Source organism: Pimephales promelas, chromosome 14 (genome assembly GCF_988280905.1).
Source record: "Pimephales promelas chromosome 14, fPimPro1.hap1.1, whole genome shotgun sequence".
In the NCBI taxonomy this organism is placed as follows: Eukaryota; Metazoa; Chordata; class Actinopteri; order Cypriniformes; family Leuciscidae; genus Pimephales; species Pimephales promelas.
The window spans coordinates 18,127,925-18,151,234 of record NC_142782.1 but is presented as its reverse complement, the minus strand read 5'-3'; the positions used below and the strand labels follow the sequence as shown (position 1 = coordinate 18,151,234).

General features: G+C 39.8%; 1 protein-coding gene and 2 long non-coding RNA genes across 3 annotated transcripts; all 3 read left to right on the top strand.

Annotated features, from left to right (window-relative positions):
* Positions 1 to 5,336: 5,336 nt before the first annotated feature.
* Positions 5,337 to 9,768, top strand: LOC148973714 (uncharacterized). The gene is made up of 3 exons (XR_016146424.1): positions 5,337 to 5,413; positions 9,320 to 9,395; positions 9,489 to 9,768. It is a non-coding gene; the product is annotated as an uncharacterized LOC148973714 (long non-coding RNA).
* Positions 9,769 to 13,466: 3,698 nt separating this feature from the next.
* Positions 13,467 to 14,780, top strand: LOC148973713 (uncharacterized). The gene is made up of 2 exons (XR_016146423.1): positions 13,467 to 13,840; positions 14,714 to 14,780. It is a non-coding gene; the product is annotated as an uncharacterized LOC148973713 (long non-coding RNA).
* A 2,608-nt stretch (positions 14,781 to 17,388) lies between these two features.
* On the top strand, positions 17,389 to 18,525 carry LOC148973712 (general transcription factor II-I repeat domain-containing protein 2A-like). Its single transcript, XM_089119168.1, has one exon. The coding sequence runs from the start codon at positions 17,389 to 17,391 to the stop codon at positions 18,523 to 18,525; it is 1,137 nt and encodes a 378-aa protein (XP_088975294.1).
* The last annotated feature ends 4,785 nt before the right edge of the window (positions 18,526 to 23,310 follow it).

The window sequence follows — 23,310 nt, the reverse complement described above, 5'->3', positions numbered from 1 at the left end:
CTTTTCGGTATTAAAACAGCAGGTGTTGTAGGCTACCGAATTCCGACTCGCGGACAAATCGCACGCTCCTTCGCGTGCGCGCGCCTCTCATTACCTAATACACGCTGAAGCGAGTTGAATGCACTTGATTTGCCATATGCGTTTATCGATTGATTTTTTTCTCACAGCAAGCACCCACATCCTGCATGAAAGCTTTGTCTACACTGATTTTTTTTCCCACAGCAAGCACCCACATCCTGCATGAAAGCTTTGTCTACACTAACAAAAATTGACAGACAGTGAACTGTGGATAAAAAATGCAAACAAACAAAAACGCATGGGAGATCGATTCAGACTTCCACGGGTAAAGCTACCATAATAAAGCTACCAGGCTGTCAAAACATTACTGTTAATTTCAAATAATTTAATTGAACGTAACTTTTGTGTGTTAAACACGATGTGGTTCATATAGTAAAATATTGTATTATCTCCCATTGCACAACAATGTCATTAAAATAATAATAACCTTTTTCATGAAGATATTATAAACAAATTATTATGCATGCATTTTTGTAATATTGCAGCAAGTTTTCTTCAAAAAAGGGCACCTGAACACAAAACAATGTATTTCCATAAGCAATCCCAGCTGGAATTTTTCTTAAAATTTTGTTCCGTTCTAATGTAGACAAAGCTTTCATGCAGGATGTGGGTGCAAATCAAGTGCATTCAACTCGCTTCAGCGTGTATTAGGTAATGAGAGGCGCGCGCACGCGAAGGAGCGTGCGATTTGTCCGCGAGTCGGAATTCGGTACAACACCTGCTGTTTTAATACCGAAAAGACTCGTGTTTTTCTTTTACACTACGCTGAACGGTCGGTTAAGTAAGCGAGTGCCATTGACGGACAGTGACCGGAAGTGTTCCAGCCTACCATAGACAAACCGGAAATTCCATTTCCGTTGTGGTGCAACTAACCCCAAACTTGCTTACTCTGGGTATGTCGATTCCAAAACACCTGTGAGGAGTTAATTTAATCAACCTCTTATTGGTAACCCGGAGTTAATGCGCGCACACGGCCAGTACACATTTTCAATCGCAGATTTGGCAGATTTCAGGAGTCATCATGGAAACCAAGGGACACAAAAAAACGAGCTACATACTTCGGTGAAACTGAGTTGGAGGTTTTAATGTTTGCTTATGAAGACTACAAGCCCGTTGTAACTATATAAAAAAACAATAGGCTACTGCTGCATCAGCAAAAGAAAGAGAGGCTTGGCAAAAAATAACGGACAGACTAAATGCGTGAGATTTATAAATTATTAAAATAAATTATAAAATGGGCTATTTTTCCCTGTCATTAGGCAAAAATTATTTGGGGCATGTAAAAAAAGACAAGTAGCCTATTTACTTGTTGGTCTCCATTCATTTCTTAATATTACAGTAATGCACATAATTGGCTAGTTATATGTTAGGTTCTTATAAGGTGTAATCCTTCTGGAGCCATGTTACTGATGCCATGCAATTTAGTATCTGTAATTTAGTTTTCTTTGTAGCCAATAGAAAGAAGGCTGAGGCCCGTGAAACAGGTGGGGGACAACCTCCATCTCTCCTCACCCCAGCTGAGGAGCTGGCACTGTCCCTAAAGGGCGACCTGTGGGCGATGCGATTCCAGGGGCCAATTCGTCAGACTCAGTGGCTTAGTAAAATGTAAGTGAACCATATTAATGCTTATGAATTATTGGTGTTTTCACTGTTTTTGTCAGTATTTTAATAAAGACAATCATCAACACTGCCGCCGTTTTAAAAAGGCATTTTGAAGACATTGTAGTCATTGATTCACTTGTGCAGTTTGCATGCTGCTTTGATTGCATATGCTGTATACTGTAATCGTATTACTAGTACTCTTAGATGTTCCTAATGTCCTTCTTTTTTAAGAACATACAGTGAGTATTGAATATGCATGATTGTCTTATTGGTTTAATTTTCTCGCATTTTCTGATGGCCACATTGTATTGGATCCTCCGCAAACACCACACTCTGTCACAGTTGTAAGAGATTATTGTCTGTAGGTTTCTGTTTGCTAGCTAGACCAAGCATCCTTCCTTATTTTCACTGTAGGATGTAACACAAAATGTGGGGAGGCCCATAGAGGTATGATGAATACAATGTCCCTTTTTTACATAAGAGAATAAATAAATTGTCATTTGTCATTTTACAGAAAATTTTAATACAGCTGAGGGTCCATACCTCCACACAGAATCTTAGCAGTGTAAGAAATGTTCTGCAGTTCTCCTTCCTCATTTAAATCATTGGTCTGTGTTTGTATTACAGACTTTTTCCAGTCATGTTTAATTATTAATTATGTTATTCAGTCATTAATTATTCAGTCATGTTTCTGTTTAATAATTGTCTTTCTAGTTGCCTGCCAAATTGCTGTATAAGGTCCACCTTCAAAAGCAAATAAGAAAAAGTGACATGGAGATGGATCTTATAAAGCTTCAAATGGAGGAGAAAAGGCTGAACCTAAAAGGCCAGACTTGAAATTGAATTACTGGAGCACCAGCTTAAGGTGGGAAACAGTATGTGAACATTAATCCGTCATTTGTTGTTGAATGAAATCTAAAGCAATAAATACAAATGTCTTTTGTGGTCCGTCACCTCTGAAACAAACTAACCCTGCAACATATCCTCAGAGAGTCAGTTGCTGGTTACTTATACATAACCCGAAAGTTACCTCCGTTTTTGGAACCGAAAGCAGAGGTTATCCGCTTACTTACTTCAAAACTTATCCGGGTAAGTCACATAACCTGCTTTCTGGAATACCCCCCTGAAAGGACACATGTTTTATAAACCACACAAGCAGATATATGTGTTTAAAAAGATACATTAAAAAGAAAATTTCCTTTTACATAACTCATGTTATTCTCCGATGGGCGCAGAGGCAAAGCGGTTATTTGGTGTGGTCACGGAGAATAACATGAGTTACTTTACTTGGTGTGGTCACGTGTCAGGGAGATTCGGCTCGCGGAGCCAGTCTTTCTTGACAAGTTGACAATGGCAGCGCCCAAGCGCCAGCAATCTCTTCCCACCGTCCAGCAGACCGTGCAATCTCTTCTTCGTGCAATAAAAGAAATGGGACCGGTATGGGAGGCCGTATGAGACGAAACACATCAAAAACTTGTGATAAACATTGAAAACTTGCGATACACATTGAAACACTTGCCATACAAATCGAAAACTTGAGATACACATTGAAACACTTGCAAAACACATTAGACTCAGATATGTGAAACACTTGCGCGTACAAACAAATATATTTTTTTTTACGAAACTACATTGGCAGATTGCTACCACATACATATTATTTTTTCCCCACTCAATTATGTTGTAATAACAAGATGTTATATTTTCTTGCAATAACGAGATGTTGTGTCATTACAAATATAGATTTTCTAGGCCTAATAAGGACATGTTTAGTCATGTACAGAATATGCCATATCCAGCTTTTATTTATATAAAATATTTATAGCTTATCGTGCCTTTATCATGCTTCTACGTTGGGAAAGCTGAAGCAAACAGTAGCAGGACATTCTAACGCTTAAAGGTGCCATCTGAAAAAAAAAAATCAAATCATACTCCATATTCCATACCAGATGGGGGCAGTATACCTCCAGAAATTGAGTTAAGCCGCGGCCGTGCGCCCGCACTCTCACGTCTTCAAACAACACGGGCGAGTGCTGTCTTGCTCTGTCTCCCTCGCGCATATTAATCAAATCAATTGACACGATAGTAAAAGGCTGGAAGACCGCAGTTTCACGTGGAGCATTTGGACATTTTTAGAGATTAGAGACTCAATGAACAACATCTCAACACTAAATTATAAAGGTGGTCTCATAGACGCCTGTCTCAAATACAAACCAGTGCATTTCAACGATATGGGGAAATAAAAGCCTGGGCTATTTTTTTGAAGTTTTACAGTATTCGTTTTGTGCATGTTATATTTTTATTGTGAATTAATTTGACAGACAGCATCCGCTGATGTTGACCAAGCTAGCGCCATTCAGAGCTGCCAACTCTCACGAATTCACCGTGAGACATGCAATTGATACTTTTCACACGCTCTCACGCCACACATCAATATTGTCACACACAGAAAAGGACACGGAGACCGACAGACTAGACGGAGCAGGTTCTGATATGTAAAAAAATCTCAGCTCTCAGATTCTGTCAATTTTATTACGCAATTCAAACAATAAATACCGTTTTGGCGCTTGTAAATGTTACACAACAGATCCCTAGCGCACGTGAACCGATCATCTCTTCTAGCTAATGGTAAAAGCACACTAACCCTGTTGAAAGATACAATATGCTACAACTTAGCAAAATGTATTCCTCATGCATAATATCCACCAATCATTTTTTGAACTCTTCCCTGAACTGAAATGTAGTAGTGGGCTGATATGTAAAAAAAATCATATCAGATTGACATCTGATTGACATCACACGATTGACATCAGGTTCAAGTACACACACAAGCCGTGCGAGTTACTTGTGTATTGCAGTTTGGCTGGTGGTTATGTTGCCCGCCCGCATACCGCCTCCCATGGCCGAAACTGGTATTATGACACCTGCCGGGCCGGGGCTAGTCATTTAGCACTCTAATTCAGGTTAATATCTCGGCAGCACAATAACTTGTCATTTTTTTAAATGACATCATCAACCTTATTTGTTCTCATTCCTTTGATGTCTGTAGCTCATTTTTTTGGATATTTTAACCTCAATTTGTACACATGGCACCTTTAATGTGAAAAACCATTAACGTGACTTAATGAGGCAGTGATATTAAAAGATCAAATTCTGTACACATCTTATTAATAAACCATACTATGTACATAAAAGCAGATGAGCCCAGAATATGAGCATGAATTACACGTTATGTGTTTTCCTAAAATTAAGCCCTTGATTCAGGGAACAGGGAAACATTTTACCACTCCAAACGCCATAATCATTAAAAAATATTATTTTGTTTATTAAATGCAAAGTTTTTCATTTCAAAAGCATTTCTAAATTCAGTTCATATTTCCAGCAAATGATACTCAAAGCCATTCCCTATAAGTGGTGATACAGGCTAAATAAATAAGTTAATAAATAAAAATATTAAAAAGCACATATTAATAATAATAATAATAATATAAACAAATACAACACTTAGCCAGATACATGCCCATTGCTGGTTTTAGTTTTGCTTTAAATAAATAAATTTGTTTCGGCTTTAAATTAAATATTGTTTGTGGACTATGGACTATAATTAATGCCAGAATAATGTATGATTATTTTATAGATTTTTAGATAGATTTTATGTGTTTTGTGTATCAGAGAGTAAACCAGTTAAACCGCCGCCTGTGGTCCAGTGCCTTTATCTACACAACGCAGACAAGTATTAATATAACTGGTGTCGCAAGCCACCGGTTACATTTCTCTCCAACTCACTTTGAACCACACACACACACACACTGTCATTCTCTTTCTCTCTCTCTCTCTCTCTCTCTCTCTCTCTCTCTCTCTCTCTCTCTCTCTCTCTCTCTCTCTCTCACTCTCACACACACACACACACACACACTATCTTGAAAATAAAAATAAAACAGAAATTTCTTTTATAGAAATAAGCATAATAGTCCAGGCAAAGTAGCGTTTTACGACAGACTAATTGTAAAATATTTTTTTTTTCAGCATAGATCATTTCTATGAGGTGTCCAGAACAACACACTTAAAGTCCTAAGAAATCCTAGTTGAGGAAATATGTTTAATTTGCATCAATCCGAGATGTGTGCCAGTAAGGCCAGACAACAATACACCCCAATGGGGCTATTTTTTTTCCTTTACTCCTATAAAAATAAAACTTTATACAATAAAAGTATCCATGAAAAGTAACACATTTTGTATTACAAGTTTCTTTGAAAATGAATTTTATTATGCAAATGAGCTATACACTAATCGAATATACCCAAAATACACCCAAATAGGCTTAATTTTGTCCTTTACTCCTACTACAATAAAATTTTACACAATGAAATTCTACAACAAAAGTAAAACATTTTGTATTAGAAGTTTCTTTGAAATTGAAAATTAATTTTTATTATGCAAATGAGCTATACACTAATCGAATATGCCCAAAATACACCCAAATAGGCTTGATTTTTTTCCTTTATTCCTACCACAATAAAACTTTACAAAGAAAAAGTATACAGGAAAAGTAACTTTTTTTTGTATCACAAGTTTCTTTTGAAATTAATTTGAATATGCACACGAGCTCTACACTTATTGAATATGTCATAATTTGCATAGGCAGAAACACCCTTCATATGTATGACAAATCTCAGTCGTGGCCCCTAGGCTGTGGAATGCTTTGCCTATCTGTGTTAGGGTAGCCCCCAGTGTTGAGACTTTTAAATCACGACTTAAAACTCATCTTTATTCATTGGCTTTTAAACCAGACTGAGAGTAAATCTGCTTTTTGTTTTGTTTTGTCTTGTCACTTGTTTAATTGTGTCTTGTGCTTTTGTCATGTGTTTTTAATTTTTGTCTGAAATTATTTCCGTGTTCAGCACTTTGGCAAACCTCGGTTGTTTTAAATGTGCTTTACAAATAAAATTGCATTGTATTGTATTGTATTGTATTGTATTAAATCGGCCCAATCTTCATCCAATCATCCTACTGCCAATGGGTGATGGCAATGCTGCTTTTAGACTGGCCTCTAACCTGAAAACTGCCTGGCTTGGTAGTACCTGCCTGGGGTATAACCCCCGCCGGTATAGTCTTCAGGGTCACAGAGGGACACAAGCCTCAGGGGAGAGTTGGGTGTTTTTTACTTTATGTTTTCTCTTATTTTATTTTATCCTCGACCCCTTCTCTGTGGCTCTTGGTTCTGGCATCCCCAAATCAGTTCCCGGTTTGTTCTTTGCTTAGTTCTTCCCCTCTGGGTCATATTCATCTGATAGATAAGGCAACTGTGAGTTTGTGCACAGTTAGTACCACGACATTCTCTGCAAATGGCAGTGCAAGGGAGTCCATGTTTTTTGCATGTTCTTCTCTTTGTGCCACAGTCTTTCTTCCAACTACAGTGGACTACATCTAGTATTTCTGGTGGTGCCGCAGGCTGATCAGTCATTATTGGCAAAACTCCCCCATCCAAAACATGCCACCCCCCGTCTTTTGGGTCCATACGTTCACTTCCCCCTTTCCACACCATCATTTGTTAAAAGACCCGAAGACTATGGAACTTTGCAGATGTTGACGTTAGAGGGAGAGTTTGAGGTTCCACTGGAGATGAGTTTGGGGTCACTTTTTAGTCACTATTCAGAATATAGGTGGGGCCACGGGTCCGCACATTCCCGGGATGGGCCGGCTGCGTCTCCATCCATTGTTTCCTGGTTTGGTCTCTTATCTAAATCTGACCATGGAGTTGACTTTGGCGGAAAGCTGAAGGTGATTACTGATATCAGACCACGTCTCATTGAGAATGAAACATTGTCTAGAAACCACATGTTCATTTTCTCGTGTTTGAGGGGTGGTTTATGAATGCCCGGAGCCGTATTATTGGGTGCTACGAATGTCTATCAAATGCGTCTGTACGTAGCTCATAGCCAATCGGGTCAATGATACCAGATGACGTATGTAGAACGGCAGAAAATTAGATAAGGAAAAAGACGATGGGTCAGAGATTTAGGAGATTTAAAGTAAAACTTCAAATAATAGCGAGTCCCAAATAGTCTGTCTCTTTTACACGCCTGGTGTGGCTGCAGGTTTGGGTAAATAAAAGCCAGTCTCAAATAGAGGCCAGGTCTGTTATTTAGTTTCGGGTTGTTAATCTTCTAAAACTGTCAGATCGTCCGCTTTTTGGCGTCTGCCAAAGCAAATTTTTGTCCCGCCAAAGCCTATTTTGATCGGTGAGTGATGTAGAATAGAAACTGCTGCACTTGATAGGGCACATAAGGAGCAGAGAGAGCGCACCGGACACACGCGCGCACTCTTACGTCTTCAAACAACACGAGCGCCGTCTTGCTCTGTCTCCCTCGCGCATAATCAAATCAGTTGACACGATAGTAAAAGGTTAGAAGACCGCAGTTTCAGGTGGAGCATTTGGATATTTTTAGAGATTATATACTCAATGAACAACATCTCGACACTAAATTATGAAGGCCGGTTTCATATAGACGCCTGTCTCAAATACAAGCCGGTGCAGTTCGATGATTTGGGAAAATAAAAGCCCGGACTATTATTTTTAAGTTTTACAGTATGTATGTATACACAAAGACTGTGTCAAAAGGTAACTTCGCAGTCCACTGCCTATCCATAGAGATACACAAACTGCTTCGGTGTTGCATAGACATCGTCATCATCTTGCCGCTCCCTCCCCGTTCTGTGATTGGTTCCCTAGCTCAGGCGAAAATTTGGTTCATGGTGTCCAGGCTGCCTAGCAGCGTGAATAAAATCGTGCTGTGGCAAGACAGCATGGGGAAACCCAGGCTAGGCGCTTGCACAATCCAATCACGTTTGAGAGGGAAACAACAAATTGAGGGTTTCCGAGATTAGAAGGAGTAATGGGTGCTCACGGTTATGGATAGAAATGTAGTGGAGTAAACAGTACAATATTTCCCTCTCAATTGTACTTGAGTAAAGTCAAGAGTACTCCCCAAAAATGATCCTCAAGTAAAGTACAGATCCCTCAAAATTGTACTTAAGTACTGTACTCAAGTAAATGTACTCTGATATTGTCCGACTCTGCTAACTACATACATTTTTGTTTTACAAGATAACTTGTAAAACAAAAAGGTTACTTTTCATGTATACTTTCACTGTCATTGTTCTGTGAGGTTTAATTGTGAGTTTTATAGGAGTAAAGGGAAAAAAAAGCCCATTAGAGTGTATTTTGGGCATATTCGATTAGTAAATTGCTCATTTGCATATTCAAATTCATTTTCAAAGAAACTTCTAAAACAAAATGTTTTACTTTTCTTGTAGACTTTCATTGTGTAAAGTTTTATTGTGGTAGGAGTAAAGGAAAAAAAAATAGCCCCATTGGGGTGTATTGTTGTCTGGCCTTACTGGCACACATCTCGGATTGATGCGAATTAAACATATTTCCTTAACTTGGATTTCTTAGGACTTTTAGTATGTTGTTCTGGACACCTCATTGAAATGATCTATGCTGAAAAAAAATCTTTTACAATTAGTTCTATTTTTGGCTCCAAAATGGGCTACTTTGCCTGGACTATAATAAGAAAAAGAAAGAAAGGAATAAAAAACAACATCCCTTCATTTGAAATTCATCCATCCGGCGCAGGGGTCCTTTCAGGAACTGCATTCATGGATGGATACGGACCCTTGGGTGCTGATGAGGAAGTTAGAGGATCATAGGGGTGGGCAGAGTGACCAAAATCAGTTTCTAATATTTGAATATTTTTTATTGATCTATTCTATTCATAATAAATGAGTTACGTTTAATTTTGTAGGATATTAGCAATACAGATTGGCTGACCCGTGCTGTAGGCTACATGCTGTCAATGGATGGACGGTCTGACAGGATTAAAGCTATACCTCCGGCTGAGTGGCCTGACTTCTACACCTATTCGATAGAGGAACCGAGTGTACTGTAAAGAGAAACTGACGGCATATAAATCTTTAGATGCCTATAACTATGTGATGAATGGTCACATGCAAGACTTATGTGTACGATACGCAGTTTTGCCTAGCCAGCGCCGAGAAGATGACAATGTAAAGCGTGACGTTACAGTACAATTATAATGATGTGAATATTTTCTAGAAATACAAATTCCAGATACAGCATATTCATTTTTCATTGATTCTTGCACCCAACAACAAAACAGGATGACATTTAATAATATTAATAATAATAATTTAGGCTCCTTATTATGCAGCCAAATCTGTGCTGGTTTGTAACTTATTATCCGCCTCCAGCTGTCCGTTTATTATGGTGTACATTTTCTACAGCGGTAATATATACCGCCCAGCCCTAATATTTACCTCACGGTTTCCCCAAGCATGATGATGTAATAAGGATAGCCTATGCAAATCAATTGGGAAAAAAAGGCAGTTGTAAAGAAAGACCCATTTGAATTCTTAAAAAGACAATAGTATGAATTTGAGTTGTGTGCTTCATGGACACACAATTAACAGCTTCAAGGTTTCCTACCTATAAATATAACTTCTGCTTCTAGGAGAGTTACAGATCAGGTCTCGCCAGTTTGTTCCGTAGTGATCAGTGATCAGAAGGAGGGATGTGTTTTTCGTTTGTTTTAAGAAAATAGTCACATATAAATAACAAACATGTTGACAGTGAACATTCTGAACATTGCTACGTAAAAACGCAAATGTGTAGAACTTTAAGAGGAAAAAGGACAAAATACACACACACAAACACACACACACACAAATATGGTTTATGAGGACTCTTCATGGGCACAATAGTTCTTATACTGTACACATTGTAAATTGTATCTCTTATTCCTAAACCAACCATCATGGAAAACTTTTGCCATTTTTTTAAAGGTGCAGTGTGTGATTTTTAGCGGCATCTCGCGGTTCGGTTGCGAGTTGCACTAAGGGCTCAGCCCACTGCTCAGCTCTCCCTTTCAAAGAAGCTACTAGCTTGTGGCTAAAATGGGACGAACTAAAGACCCTTTCACACAGCGCGTTGATCCCAGGAAAATTGACAGGAAATTGCCAGAACACCTTCTGTGTGAACGCAAACATGACCCGGGATTGATACCGGCATCGATGCCGGGTTGGGGACCAAGTAACATTGTCGGAATCAGTCCCGGAACACGCACTGTGTGAACAAAAGCCAGGACTAATGCCGTAAGGGGTGTGTCATAGTGATGACGCTCGTGCCATCGTGCGACTCTGTTGCTCTTAGAAGAAAGTTTGTGTTCGACATCAACAAAGACAGGACGAACAAATGTCTGCTAACTGGAACGAAGCAGAGACCAGGAGCTCATCACTATCCGCGCTGAAGCTGAAATTGTTCACCAGCTTTGTGGAATGGTATGCACGTGTTCATGTTTTTGATGCGTACGTTACACGTCTCATCCTGACGTCATGTGTCATTCCTGGATCTTTAAGGGTTGTGTGTGAACGCACTCACAGATCCCGGTAAATCACTGGCACTGTGAATGAACCTAAATCATACAATCCCAGGACAAATCCCGGGTCACATTATCCATGTATTTTCCGGAATCTCCGTGTGAAAGGGGCTATACCGTCGTCTGAGACAGAAAAGAATAGCCAGAGTGTGTAACATTGTCACTGTTTCTGTACCACAGACCATTATAAACCACATCATGGATAAGTTTACAAAGCCATAGTCAGGTGAGGATCAAGGGTCTTATACACTCACCTAAAGGATTATTAGGAACCAACGCATTCTCACCCCAAGGCGTCACCTTTGACCATGCTTCAATATTTGATGATTTAGGCGCCCTTTAGCGCCAGTTACATTATGCGATCCATCTAACTGACACTAAAGGAAAAGCGTCAGTTAGATGACGTGGGTAGCATCAGTTAGGTGATGCCTTGGGGGTGAGAATGGGCTGAAGGAACACCTGTTAAATTTCTAATTATTGCAATTATCTAATCAACCAATCATGTGGCAGTTGATTCAATGCATTTATGGGTGTGGTCCTGGTCAAGACAATCTCCTGAACTACAAACTGAATGTCAGAATGGGAAAGAAAGGTGATTTAAGCAATTTTGAGCGTTGCGTGGTTGTTGGTGCCAGAAGGGCTGGTCTGAGTATTTCACAATCTGCTCAGTTACTGGGACTTTCACGCACAACCATTTCTAGGGTTTACAAAGAATGGTTTGAGAAAGGAAAAACATCCAGTATGCGGCAGTCCTGTGGACAAAAATGCCTTGTTGATGCTAGAGGTCAGAGGAGAATGGGCTGACTGATTCAAGCTGATAGAAGAGCAACTTTGACGGAAATAACCACAGTTATCGATGTCATATTATTTCTGTTAATAGACACTCAAAATTATTACACATTGCACCTTTAAAAAACATTTAGTATGTGCCCTTGTGAACCATGATTAGCCTATGTTGTAAATAATATCATTACACATATTGGCGTCCTCAAAACCATACAAGAACACAGACAGACACACACAGACACACACACACACACACACACACACACACACACACACACACACACACACACAAACAAACAAACACACAGGACAAAATCGAAAACACCAATTGCAATCTCTATTCTATTCTATTCTATTCTATTCTATTCTATTCTATTCTATTCTATTCTAATGAATAATAATGATGTGTAATTAGTCTTACCTCTCAACAGTACTTGATAAATTTTTCTCCAATCTTCTCAAAACTCAGGACTCTGAAAGAGGGCCATGAGACTTAAACCTGAGTGCAAAAATGGAGGCTCTAGACCCTTCCAGAGCTGAGATATCGAAACTCAAAAATTCGACCCGAAAAAAAAAAAACGACAGTGGTACCCCTTTCGTTTTTTTTGTTTTCGGGCGAAAAATTAAGTTTCTCCAATCTTCTCAAAACTCTGGATTATGATAGAGGACCATGAGACTTAAACCTGAGTGCAAAAATGGAGGCTCTAGACCCTTCCAGAGCTGAGATATCGAAACTCAAAAATTCGACCCGAAAAAAAAAAAAACGACAGTGGTACCCCGTTTGTTTTGTTTTTTTTTCGGGCGAAAAATTAAGTTTCTCCAATCTTCTCAAAGCTCTGGATTCTGATAGAGGGCAATGAGACTTAAACCTGAGTGCAAAAATGGAGGCTCTAGCCCCTTCCAGAGCTGAGATATCGAAACTCAAAAATTCGACCCGAAAAAAAAAAAACGACAGTGGTACCCCTTTCGTTTTTGTTTTTTTTTTTGGCGGGCGAAAAATTAAGTTTCTCCAATCTTCTCAAAACTCTGGATTCTGATAGAGGGCCATGAGACTTAAACCTGAGTGCAAATATGGAGAGTCTAGACCCTTCCAGAGCTGAGATATGGAAACTCAAAAATTCGACCCGAAAAAAAAAAACGACAGTGGTATCCCTTTCCTTTTTTTTTTCGGGCGAAAAATTAAGTTTCTCCAATCTTCTCAAAACTCTGGATTATGATAGAGGGCCATGAGACTTAAACCTGAGTGCAAAAATGGAGGCTCTAGACCCTTCCAGAGCTGAGATATCGAAACTCAAAAATTCGACCCAAAAAAAAAAAAACCGACAGTGGTACCCCTTTCGTTTTGTTTTGTTTTTTCGGGCGAAAAATCAAGTTTCTCTAATCTTCTCAAAACTCTGGATTCTGATAGAGGGCCATGAGACTTATGGTGCGTTCTATTATTCATCCGTCTCGGAGATCCGAAACGGACGACAGACGTTGCCTACCAACACGCCCCCTTTCCTCGGATTTCTCTTCTCGGACGTCGGACAACCGTGAGCAGGGCCGGCGCTCCGCACACGCACATCACGCACTGCGCGTAGGGCACCAAGTGCTTGGGGGGGCACCAAAAAATCTGGGTGGTGAAAAATCATCACAATAGGCTACTAGTATAAATAACAAATACAATATGTCTAAAGCATGTTAATATACAAAAGCAATACAAAAGTAATATAGGCCTAGACCAAATTAGTGGAGAAAAGGGTGAATCTCCTGTGCCACTCTCCCTCTGGTGCCCCCCCTTCCCCACCTCGCAGTGGTCTGTTCCTCAATCAGTGTCAAATTTGGCAGACACCTGATCGACATCAGACATGGTCTCTAAAGAGTCGGGGGCGGAAAAAAGGAAAAAGAAGAGACAGTGGGATGATACTTGTTTGCAGGTAAGACAATGTTTTAAATAAAAGTGTTAGTTTTGTAGGCACCCTTGCTTCGTGTATGCATGTCCAGAGGGGCGTCGCTAGTTGTGCAAATGATCCAGGGCTTTGCCCTGCATGTAGAATTTTTTATTTTAACGGGGGTCCGGGGGTTTCTCCCTGGGGTTTTTTTTTACTTGGGCTGTTTAAGATGCAGTTAGTTTGTTTGAGAAGAAAAGGAAGATCGCTTAGATATGTTTTTTCGTTGTTGTTCTATCGGATAATGCGGTCAAAGGCCCAAGGGCGACATCTATTGGTGAAACTGCAATTAAAAAAAAAAACACAATCTCACTGTTTGTATATTTTCATATGGAGTTGTCAAATTATTAGGGCTGGGAAAAGCGTAATCACATCCAAAATAAAAGTTTCTACATGAGTACTGTGTATAATTATTTTGTATATATAATATACACACATGTATATATTTAAGAAATATTTGCATGTATATACTGTATATATTAATAGATAATTTATATTATATATATATATATAAATTAAAATATTTTATATATAAATAACAAATATTTCTTAAATACATATACAAAATAATTATACACAGTACACACACATAGGCCTATATCATTAATGTAGACACAAACTTTTATTTTGGATGCGATTAATCGCGATTCATCTTTTCAGCCCTACAAATTATGTACAGAATTATTATACTGTGCCTCATCAGACCTCTTTTAAAGGTAGAATAGAGTTTTGAATTTTAAATGTTCCAGTGACACATAGGCCTATATTATATAAAAGACTAATGTGTGCAATATTTTTGTATACGATGGTTATTGATTTAGTACAATCCGTGAATATTTTGTCTTGTATTTCTGAATGCAGGGTCAATGCTAAAATACATGCAAGGAGCAACTCAAGGCCAGGAGGAAGAACCATCAACCAGCAGTTGTAGCCAGTTCCAAAAATGTGTTTTTAGTAATTGTGGTGGTTTTTGGTATTTATAATTTTAACCTTTTTATTATTTATTACTTTTCATATTTGGTGCCATTGTTAATGTAAATGTATTTATTTGCAGCAGTTATTTTGGAAGTAAAGAGAACCTAACTAAGAAATTCTGAATGGTTGTTATTCCTTGGGTGAGTGGGTGGTGGGGGTGGGTGGGGGGGGGGTGTTAAGGGGGCACCACCAAGCATTTGTGCTTAGGGCACCCAAATGGCTAGCGCCGGCCCTGACCGTGAGGACACCGAGCAAGAATTCCGTTTCGGAATTCAAAATGGCTGCGCCCTGTGACTTGTAAGAATGACTTGTATTCATTGTTTTTGAACCGATTTGGTATTTTAAATGACGATTATAATCACTCGTATTACTGCGTCCCCTGTAGGTATGGGAATCAGTTGTTGTGAGTGCAATAACTAACGTTGCTAGCGTTGCTAACAGAAGATTAACATGAAAAACTTTAAATAAAGTGAACATTTTCAAGTTCAAATGGCTGCGTTTTGATGAGGTGTAGTCATAATATGTTTATTTTAATGTAAGTGCCTGGTACTCGGCCAGTGCTACCATTACAACAGCTTTCTCTGGCTCGGACAAGCAAAACATAATAGAACGCTTGAAACGTGGACGTGACGTCAAATCCGAGGTCCGAGTCGGTTCGTTGGGTATAATAGAACGCACCATTAAACCTGAGTGCAAATATGGAGAGTCTAGACCCTTCCAGAGCTGAGATGTCGAAACTCAAAAATTCGACCCGAAAAAAAAAAACGACAGTGGTACCCCTTTCTTTTTTCTTTTTCGGGCGAAAAATTAAGTTTCTCCAATCTTCTCAAAACTCTGGATTCTGATAGAGGGCCATGAGACTTAAACCTGAGTGCAAAAATGGAGGCTCTAGACCCTTTCAGAGCTGAGATATCGAAACTCAAAAATTAGACCCGAAAAAAAAAAACGACAGTGATAGCCCTTTCGTTTTGTTTTTTTCGGACGAAAAATTAAGTTTCTCCAATCTTCTCAAAACTCTGGATTCTGATAGAGAGCCATGAGACTTAAACCTGAGTGCAAAAATGGAGGCTTTAGACCCTTCCAGAGCTGAGATATCGAACTCAAAAATTCGAACCGAAAAATTAAGTTTCTCCAATCTTCTCAAAACTCAGGATTCTGATAGAGGGCCATGAGACTTAAACCTGAGTGCGGCTCTTTAACTGCTTTTTTGCGGCTCGGTTCAGTCACGTTCAGTCGGTTCAATCACTTTTCATTCAGCTTTTTTAGAATTTCTTAATTTTATTTAAAAATAAATAGGAATGACTTGAAATGTATTTTCTGAATGTAATTGTACTTTTTAAAATAATATATTATTAATATTTTTTCCTTAAATATTTTTAACAGAACCTCAACTCTCGCGTAATTTAACGTGGCTAGCCTATTGTTGACTGACAGGAGCTGCCGCTGTCAGGTTAACGTGAAGTACGTTAGTATGAATTATCATGGCAGAATCAAAGAAGCATACAGCTAAGCGCAAATATGAAGATGAGCACAGAACATTTTTATCTGAATGGGAGGATTTATATTTTTTTGTTGAACGAAATGGAAAACCATTCTGCTTGATATGCCAGACGTCGTTGTCTCATTTTAAAGTCCCCGTGAAATCAAAATTGAACCTATTTACTTTGCTAGCACATATTACTAGTCTTGTGTTGAACAATTAATCCGTGCAAGTGAATATATATTAAAAAAATGTTTTACCTTAGTAATCTTTAATCAAAATCTGAAAAGTTACTTCCGGTCTGGAACGGTTTCTTTTTCTGATGACGTAGGTTTCACAGTTTGGGTGGGGAAACGCTTAACCACTCCCCTCAAACCGTTAGTTTGCTATGAGCGAGAGATGGAGAGGAGGAGCGCTAGAGTAAAACCCTGCCCTCTGTTCAATATTCCGTTTCACTTGGAAATACGTCACAGCACTGGAGAAAAATCGTTTGCAACTTCCGGTTCACGGGGACTTTAAGGCTTCAAATCTTGAGCGCCATTTCACATCACTCCATTCTACGGTCGCCCGGGATTTTCCCAAAGGCAGTGAACTTCGCAAGCACAAGGTAAACACTTTGAAACGTCAGACAGAGAAGCAAAGTCAGCTTTTTCGGAAATTTACCAAGCATTCAGAGACAGTGACATTAGCGTCATATCAACTGGCATGGAACATTGCTCGTGCAAAAAAACCATATCGTGAAGGGGAATTTCTTAAAAAGTGCCTTAGTGATGTTGTTGCTATTCTTTGTCCTGAAAATGAAAATTTGAAACGTTCAGTAAAGGACCTTCAGCTGTCACGGCACACAGTTGAAGAGAGAATATCGGACATTAACGACTCAGTTGAGAGACATTTATATTCAGATCTGCAGAAGTGCCGGTATTTCAGCATTGCTTTGGATGAGTCTTGCGATGTTCAAGATAAGCCACAGTTGGCGATATTTGTACGATTTGTGTCAGAGGACTGCACAATTAAGGAAGAGCTGCTTGACATTGTGCCACTTAAAGACAGAACCCGTGGCATCGACATAAAAGAGACACTGATGGCTGTTGTTGAGAAAGCAGATCTGCAGTTATCAAAGCTAACAGCAATATCCACTGACGGAGCACCAGCCATGTTGGGATCTGGGAAAGGCCTTGTAGGGCTGTGTAAAGCTGATGACCGGTTTCCTGAATTTTGGACATTTCACTGTATTATCCACCAAGAGCACTTGGTGTCTAAAAAGTTGAACTTTGATCACATCATGAAACCTGTGCTGGAAATAGTCAATTTTATACGCACACATGCTCTCAATCACAGGCAGTTCAAAAATCTAATTGCTGAACTTGATGAAGATCTTCCATCTGATCTGCTTCTTCACTGTGCTGTGAGATGGCTTTCAAGAGGTAATGTGCTTTCTCGTTTTTTTGAGCTTTTAAATCCAGTGAAGCTGTTCCTCGCAGAGAAACACAAGGACTATCCTGAGCTACAGGATCCCCAGTGGATTTCGGACTTGGCTTTTTTGGTCGACATGCTGCATTATCTGAATGGCCTCAATGTGGATCTGCAAGGGAAGTCAAAGATGGTGTCTGACCTGGTGCAGAGTATTTTCACATTTGTCAACAAACTCAAGCTGTTCAAGACTCATCTACAAAAGAGGCAGTTAACACATTTTCCATCCTTGTTGAAGGCAAGTGGACAAGCAGCAGAGGTTGTAAACGGGAGTACTGCACGGTATGCAACACTGCTTGAAAATCTCGAACAGAGTTTTGAGGACAGATTCTCCGGCCTACGCCAAAAAAGACCACAAATTTCATTTCTTATCAACCCATTCACTGCTGAATCAGACTGTTTAAAAGCCCCTTTAGTGGAAGATGAAGCAGCAACTCAGCTTGAAATGATTGAACTTTCTGAGGATGACAGACTTAAAAGTGTTCTGAGGGAAGGAACCGTGGAGTTTTGGAAGATTGTGCCGAATGAGAGATATCCCAATGTCAAACAGGCTGCAGTCAAACTATTGTCAATGTTTGGGTCAACTTACATGTGTGAATCACTTTTTTCAACACTGAAACAGGTGAAATCAAAGCATCGCTCTGTCCTGACTGACACGCATGTGAAAGAATTACTACGAGTAGCCACAACTGAATACAAGCCAGACTTAACAAAGATTGTGGAAACCAAGTGCCAGGTGTCCCACTGAGTCATGTAACCTTTTAGGTAGGCTGTCTGATACTATGACAAACATTGACAAACATTTAAATCCTTGAAAACTATTGTGTGATATGTAATTAGTAATTGTAATAAGTAATACATTTTGATGTTATTGTTAGACACATCTGTTGTGTGGCTCTTTGCAGAGATGAGGGATTTTTTTTGGCTCATCATGCTGAACAGGTTCGCCACCCCTGCTCTAGACCCTTCCAGAGCTGAGATATCGACACTCAAAAATTCGAACCGAAAAAAAAAAATGACAGTGATACCCTTTCGGGTTTTTTTTCGGGCGAAAAATTACGTTTCTCCAATCTTCTCAAAACTCTGGATTCTGATAGAGGGCCATGAGACTTAAACCTGAGTGGAAAAATGGAGGCTCTAGACCCTTCCAGAGCTGAGATATCGAAACTCAAAAATTCGACCCGAAAAAAAAAAACGACAGTGATACCCTTTTCGTTTTTTTTTTGTTTTCGGGCGAAAAATTAAGTTTCCAAAAATTAAGTTTTTCAAATTTAAGTTTCCCTTCCAGAGCTGAGATATGGAAACTCAAAAATTCGGCCCGAAAAAAAAAACCCACAGTGGTACCCCTTACGTTTTTTTTTTTGGGCGAAAAATTAAGTTTCTCCAATCTTCCCAAAACTCTGGATTCTGATAGAGGGCAATGGGACTTAGACCTGAGTGCAAAAATGGAGGCTCTAGCCCCTTCCAGAGCTGAGATATGGAAACTCAAAAATTCGGCCCGAAAAAAAAACGACAGTGGTACCCCTTACGTTTTTTTTTTTTGGGCGAAAAATTAAGTTTCTCCAATCTTCCCAAAACTCTGGATTCTGATAGAGGGCCACGAGACTTAGACCTGAGTGCAAAAATGGAGGCTCTAGCCCCTTCCAGAGCTGAGATATCGAAACTCAAAAATTCGGCCCGAAAAAGAAAACGACAGTGGTACCCCTTACGTTTTTTTTTGGGGGCGAAAAATTAAGTTTTTCCAATCTTCCCAAAACTCTGGATTCTGATAGAGGGCCATGAGACTTAGACCTGAGTGCAAAAATGGAGGCTCTAGCCCCTTCCAGAGCTGAGATATGGAAACTCAAAAATTCGGCCTGAAAAAAAAACGACAGTGGTACCCCTTATGTTTTTTTTTTTGGGCGAAAAATTAAGTTTCTCCAATCTTCCCAAAACTCTGGATTCTGATAGAGGGCCATGAGACTTAGACCTGAGTGCAAAAATGGAGGCTCTAGCCCCTTCCAGAGCTGAGACATGGAAACTCAAAAATTCGGCCCGAAAAAAACAACAACAGTGGTACCCCTTACGTTTTTTTTTTTTTGGGCGAAAAATTACGTTTCTCCAATCTTCCCAAAACTCTGGATTCTGATAGAGGGCCATGAGACTTAGACCTGAGTGAAAAAAATGGAGACTCTAGCCCCTTCCAGAGCTGAGATATGGAAACTCAAAAATTCGGCCCGAAAAAAAAACGACAGTGGTACCCCTTACGTTTTGTTTTTTTTGGGCGAAAAATTAAGTTTCTCCAATCTTCCCAAAACTCTGGATTCTGATAGAGGGCAATGAGACTTAGACCTGAGTGCAAAAATGGAGGCTCTAGCCCTTTCCAGAGCTGAGATATCGAAACTCAAAAATTCGGCCCGAAAAAAAAACGACAGTGGTACCCCTTACGTTTTTTTTTTTTGGGCGAAAAATTAAGTTTCTCCAATCTTCCCAAAACTCTGGATTCTGATAGAGGGCCATGAGACTTAGACCTGAGTGCAAAAATGGAGGCCCTAGCCCCTTCCAGGGCTGAGATATCGAAACTCAAAAATTCGGCCCGAAAAAAACCCGACAGTGGTACCCCTTACGTTTTGTTTTTTTTTGGGCAAAAAATTAAGTTTCTCCAATCTTCCCAAAAACTCTGGATTCTGATAGAGGGCCATGAGACTTAGACCTGAGTGCAAAAATGGAGGCTCTAGCCCCTTCCAGAGCTGAGATATGGAAACTCAAAAATCGGCCCGAAAAAAAACGACAGTGGTACCCCTTACGTTTTTTTTTTTGGGGCGAAAAATTAAGTTTCTCAAATCTTACCAAAACTCTGGATTCTGACAGAGGGCAATGAGACTTAGACCTGAGTGCAAAAATGGAGGCTCTAGCCCCTTCCAGAGCTGAGATATGGAAACTCAAAAATTCGGCCCGAAAAAAAAAAAACGACAGTGGTACCCCTTACGTTTTTTTTTTTTTTTGGGCGAAAAATTAAGTTTCTCCAATCTTCCCAAAACTCTGGAATCTGATAGAGGGCCATGAGACTTAGACCTGAGTGCAAAAATGGAGGCTCTAGCCCCTTCCAGAGCTGTGATATGGAAACTCAAAAATTCGGCCCGAAAAAAAAAACCGACAGTGGTACCCCTTACGTTTTGTTTTTTTTTTTGGGCGAAAAATTAAGTTTCTCCAATCTTCCCAAAACTCTGGATTCTGATAGAGGGCCATGAGACTTAGACCTGAGTGCAAAAATGGAGGCTCTAGCCCCTTCCAGAGCTGAGATATCGAAACTCAAAAATTCGGCACGAAAAAAAACGACAGTGGTACCCCTTACGTTTTTTTTTTGGGCGAAAAATTAAATTTCTCCAATCTTCCCAAAACTCTGGATTCTGATAGAGGGCAATGAGACTTAGACCTGAGTGCAAAAATGGAGGCTCTAGCCCCTTCCAGAGCTGAGATATCGAAACTCCAAAATTCGGCCCGAAAAAAAAAACGACAGTGGTACCCCTTACGTTTTTTTTTTTTTGGCCGAAAAATTAAGTTTCTCCAATCTTCCCAAAACTCTGGATTCTGATAGAGGGCCATGAGACTTAGACCTGAGTGCAAAAATGGAGGCTCTAGCCCCTTCCAGAGCTGAGATATGGAAACTCAAAAATCGGCCCGAAAAAAAACGACAGTGGTACCCCTTACGTTTTTTTTTTTTGGGGCGAAAAATTAAGTTTCTCCAATCTTCCCAAAACTCTGGATTCTGATAGAGGGCCATGAGACTTAGACCTGAGTGCAAAAATGGAGGCTCTAGCCCCTTCCAGAGCTGAGAATTCGGCCCGAAAAAAAAACGACAGTGGTACCCCTTACGTTTTTTTTTTGGGCGAAAAATTAAGTTTCTCCAATCTTCCCAAAACTCTGGAATCTGATAGAGGGCCATGAGACTTAGACCTGAGTGCAAAAATGGAGGCTCTAGCCCCTTCCAGAGCTGTGATATGGAAACTCAAAAATTCGGCCCGAAAAAAAAAAACGACAGTGGTACCCCTTACGTTTTTTTTTTTGTTGCGAAAAATTAAGTTTCTCCAATCTTCCCAAAACTCTGGATTCTGATAGAGGGCAATGAGACTTAGACCTGAGTGCAAAAATGGAGGCTCTAGCCCCTTCCAGAGCTGAGATACGGAAACTCAAAAATTCGGCCCGAAAAAAAAAACGACAGTGGTACCCCTTACGTTTTTTTTTTTGGGCGAAAAATTAAGTTTCTCCAATCTTCCCAAAACTCTGGATTCTGATAGAGGGCCATGAGACTTAGACCTGAGTGCAAAAATTGAGGCTCTAGCCCCTTCCAGAGCTGAGATATGGAAATTTTAAAAAATTCGGCCCGAAAAAAACGACAGTGGTACCCCTTACGTTTTTTTTTTTGGGCGAAAAATTAAGTTTCTCCAATCTTCCCAAAACTCTGGATTCTGATAGAGGGCCATGAGACTTAGACCTGAGTGCAAAAATGGAGGCTCTAGCCCCTTCCAGAGCTGAGATATCGAAACTCAAAAATTCGGCCCGAAAAAAAAACGACAGTGGTACCCCTTACAGTTTTTTTTTGGGGCGAAAAATTAAGTTTCTCCAATCTTCACAAAACTCTGGATTCTGATAGAGGGCCATGAGACTTAGACCTGAGTGCAAAAATGGAGGCTCTAGCCCCTTCCAGAGCTGAGATATGGAAACTCAAAAATTCGGCCCGAAAAAAAAAACGACAGTGGTACGTACCCCTTTCGTTTTTTTTTTTTTGGGGTGAAAAATTAAGTTTCTCCAATCTTCCCAAAACTCTGGATTCTGATAGAGGGCAATGAGACTTAGACCTGAGTGCAAAAATGGAGGCTCTAGCCCTTTCCAGAGGTGAGATATGGAAACTCAAAAATTCGGCCCGAAAAAAAAAACGACAGTGGTACCCCTTACGTTTTTTTTTTTTGGGCGAAAAATTAAGTTTCTCCAATCTTCCCAAAACTCTGGATTCTGATAGAGGGCCATGAGACTTAGACCTGAGTGCAAAAATGGAGGCTCTAGTCCCTTCCAGAGCTGAGATATCGAAACTCAAAAATTCGGCCCGAAAAAAAAAACGACAGTGGTACCCCTTACGTTTTTTTTTGGGGCAAAAAATTAAGTTTCTCCAATCTTTCCAAAACTCCGGATTCTGATAGAGGGCCATGAGACTTAGACCTGAGTGCAAAAATGGAGGCTCTAGCCCCTTCCAGAGCCTAGATATCGAAACTCCAAAATTCGTCCCGGAAAAAAAAACGACAGTGGTACCCCTTACGTTTTTTTTTTTTGGCCGAAAATTTACGTTTCTCCAATCTTCCCAAAACTCTGGATTCTGATAGAGGGCCATGAGACTTAGACCTGAGTGCAAAAATGGAGGCTCTAGCCCCTTCCAGAGCTGAGATATGGAAACTCAAAAATCGGCCCGAAAAAAAACGACAGTGGTACCCCTTACGTTTTTTTTTGGGGGGCGAAAAATTAAGTTTCTCCAATCTTCCCAAAACTCTGGATTCTGACA

What these genes read in the sequence shown, in the direction of transcription:
- LOC148973712 (XM_089119168.1), top strand. Translation starts at nt 17,389, where the DNA reads ATGGCTGTTGTTGAGAAAGCAGATCTGCAGTTATCAAAGCTAACAGCA.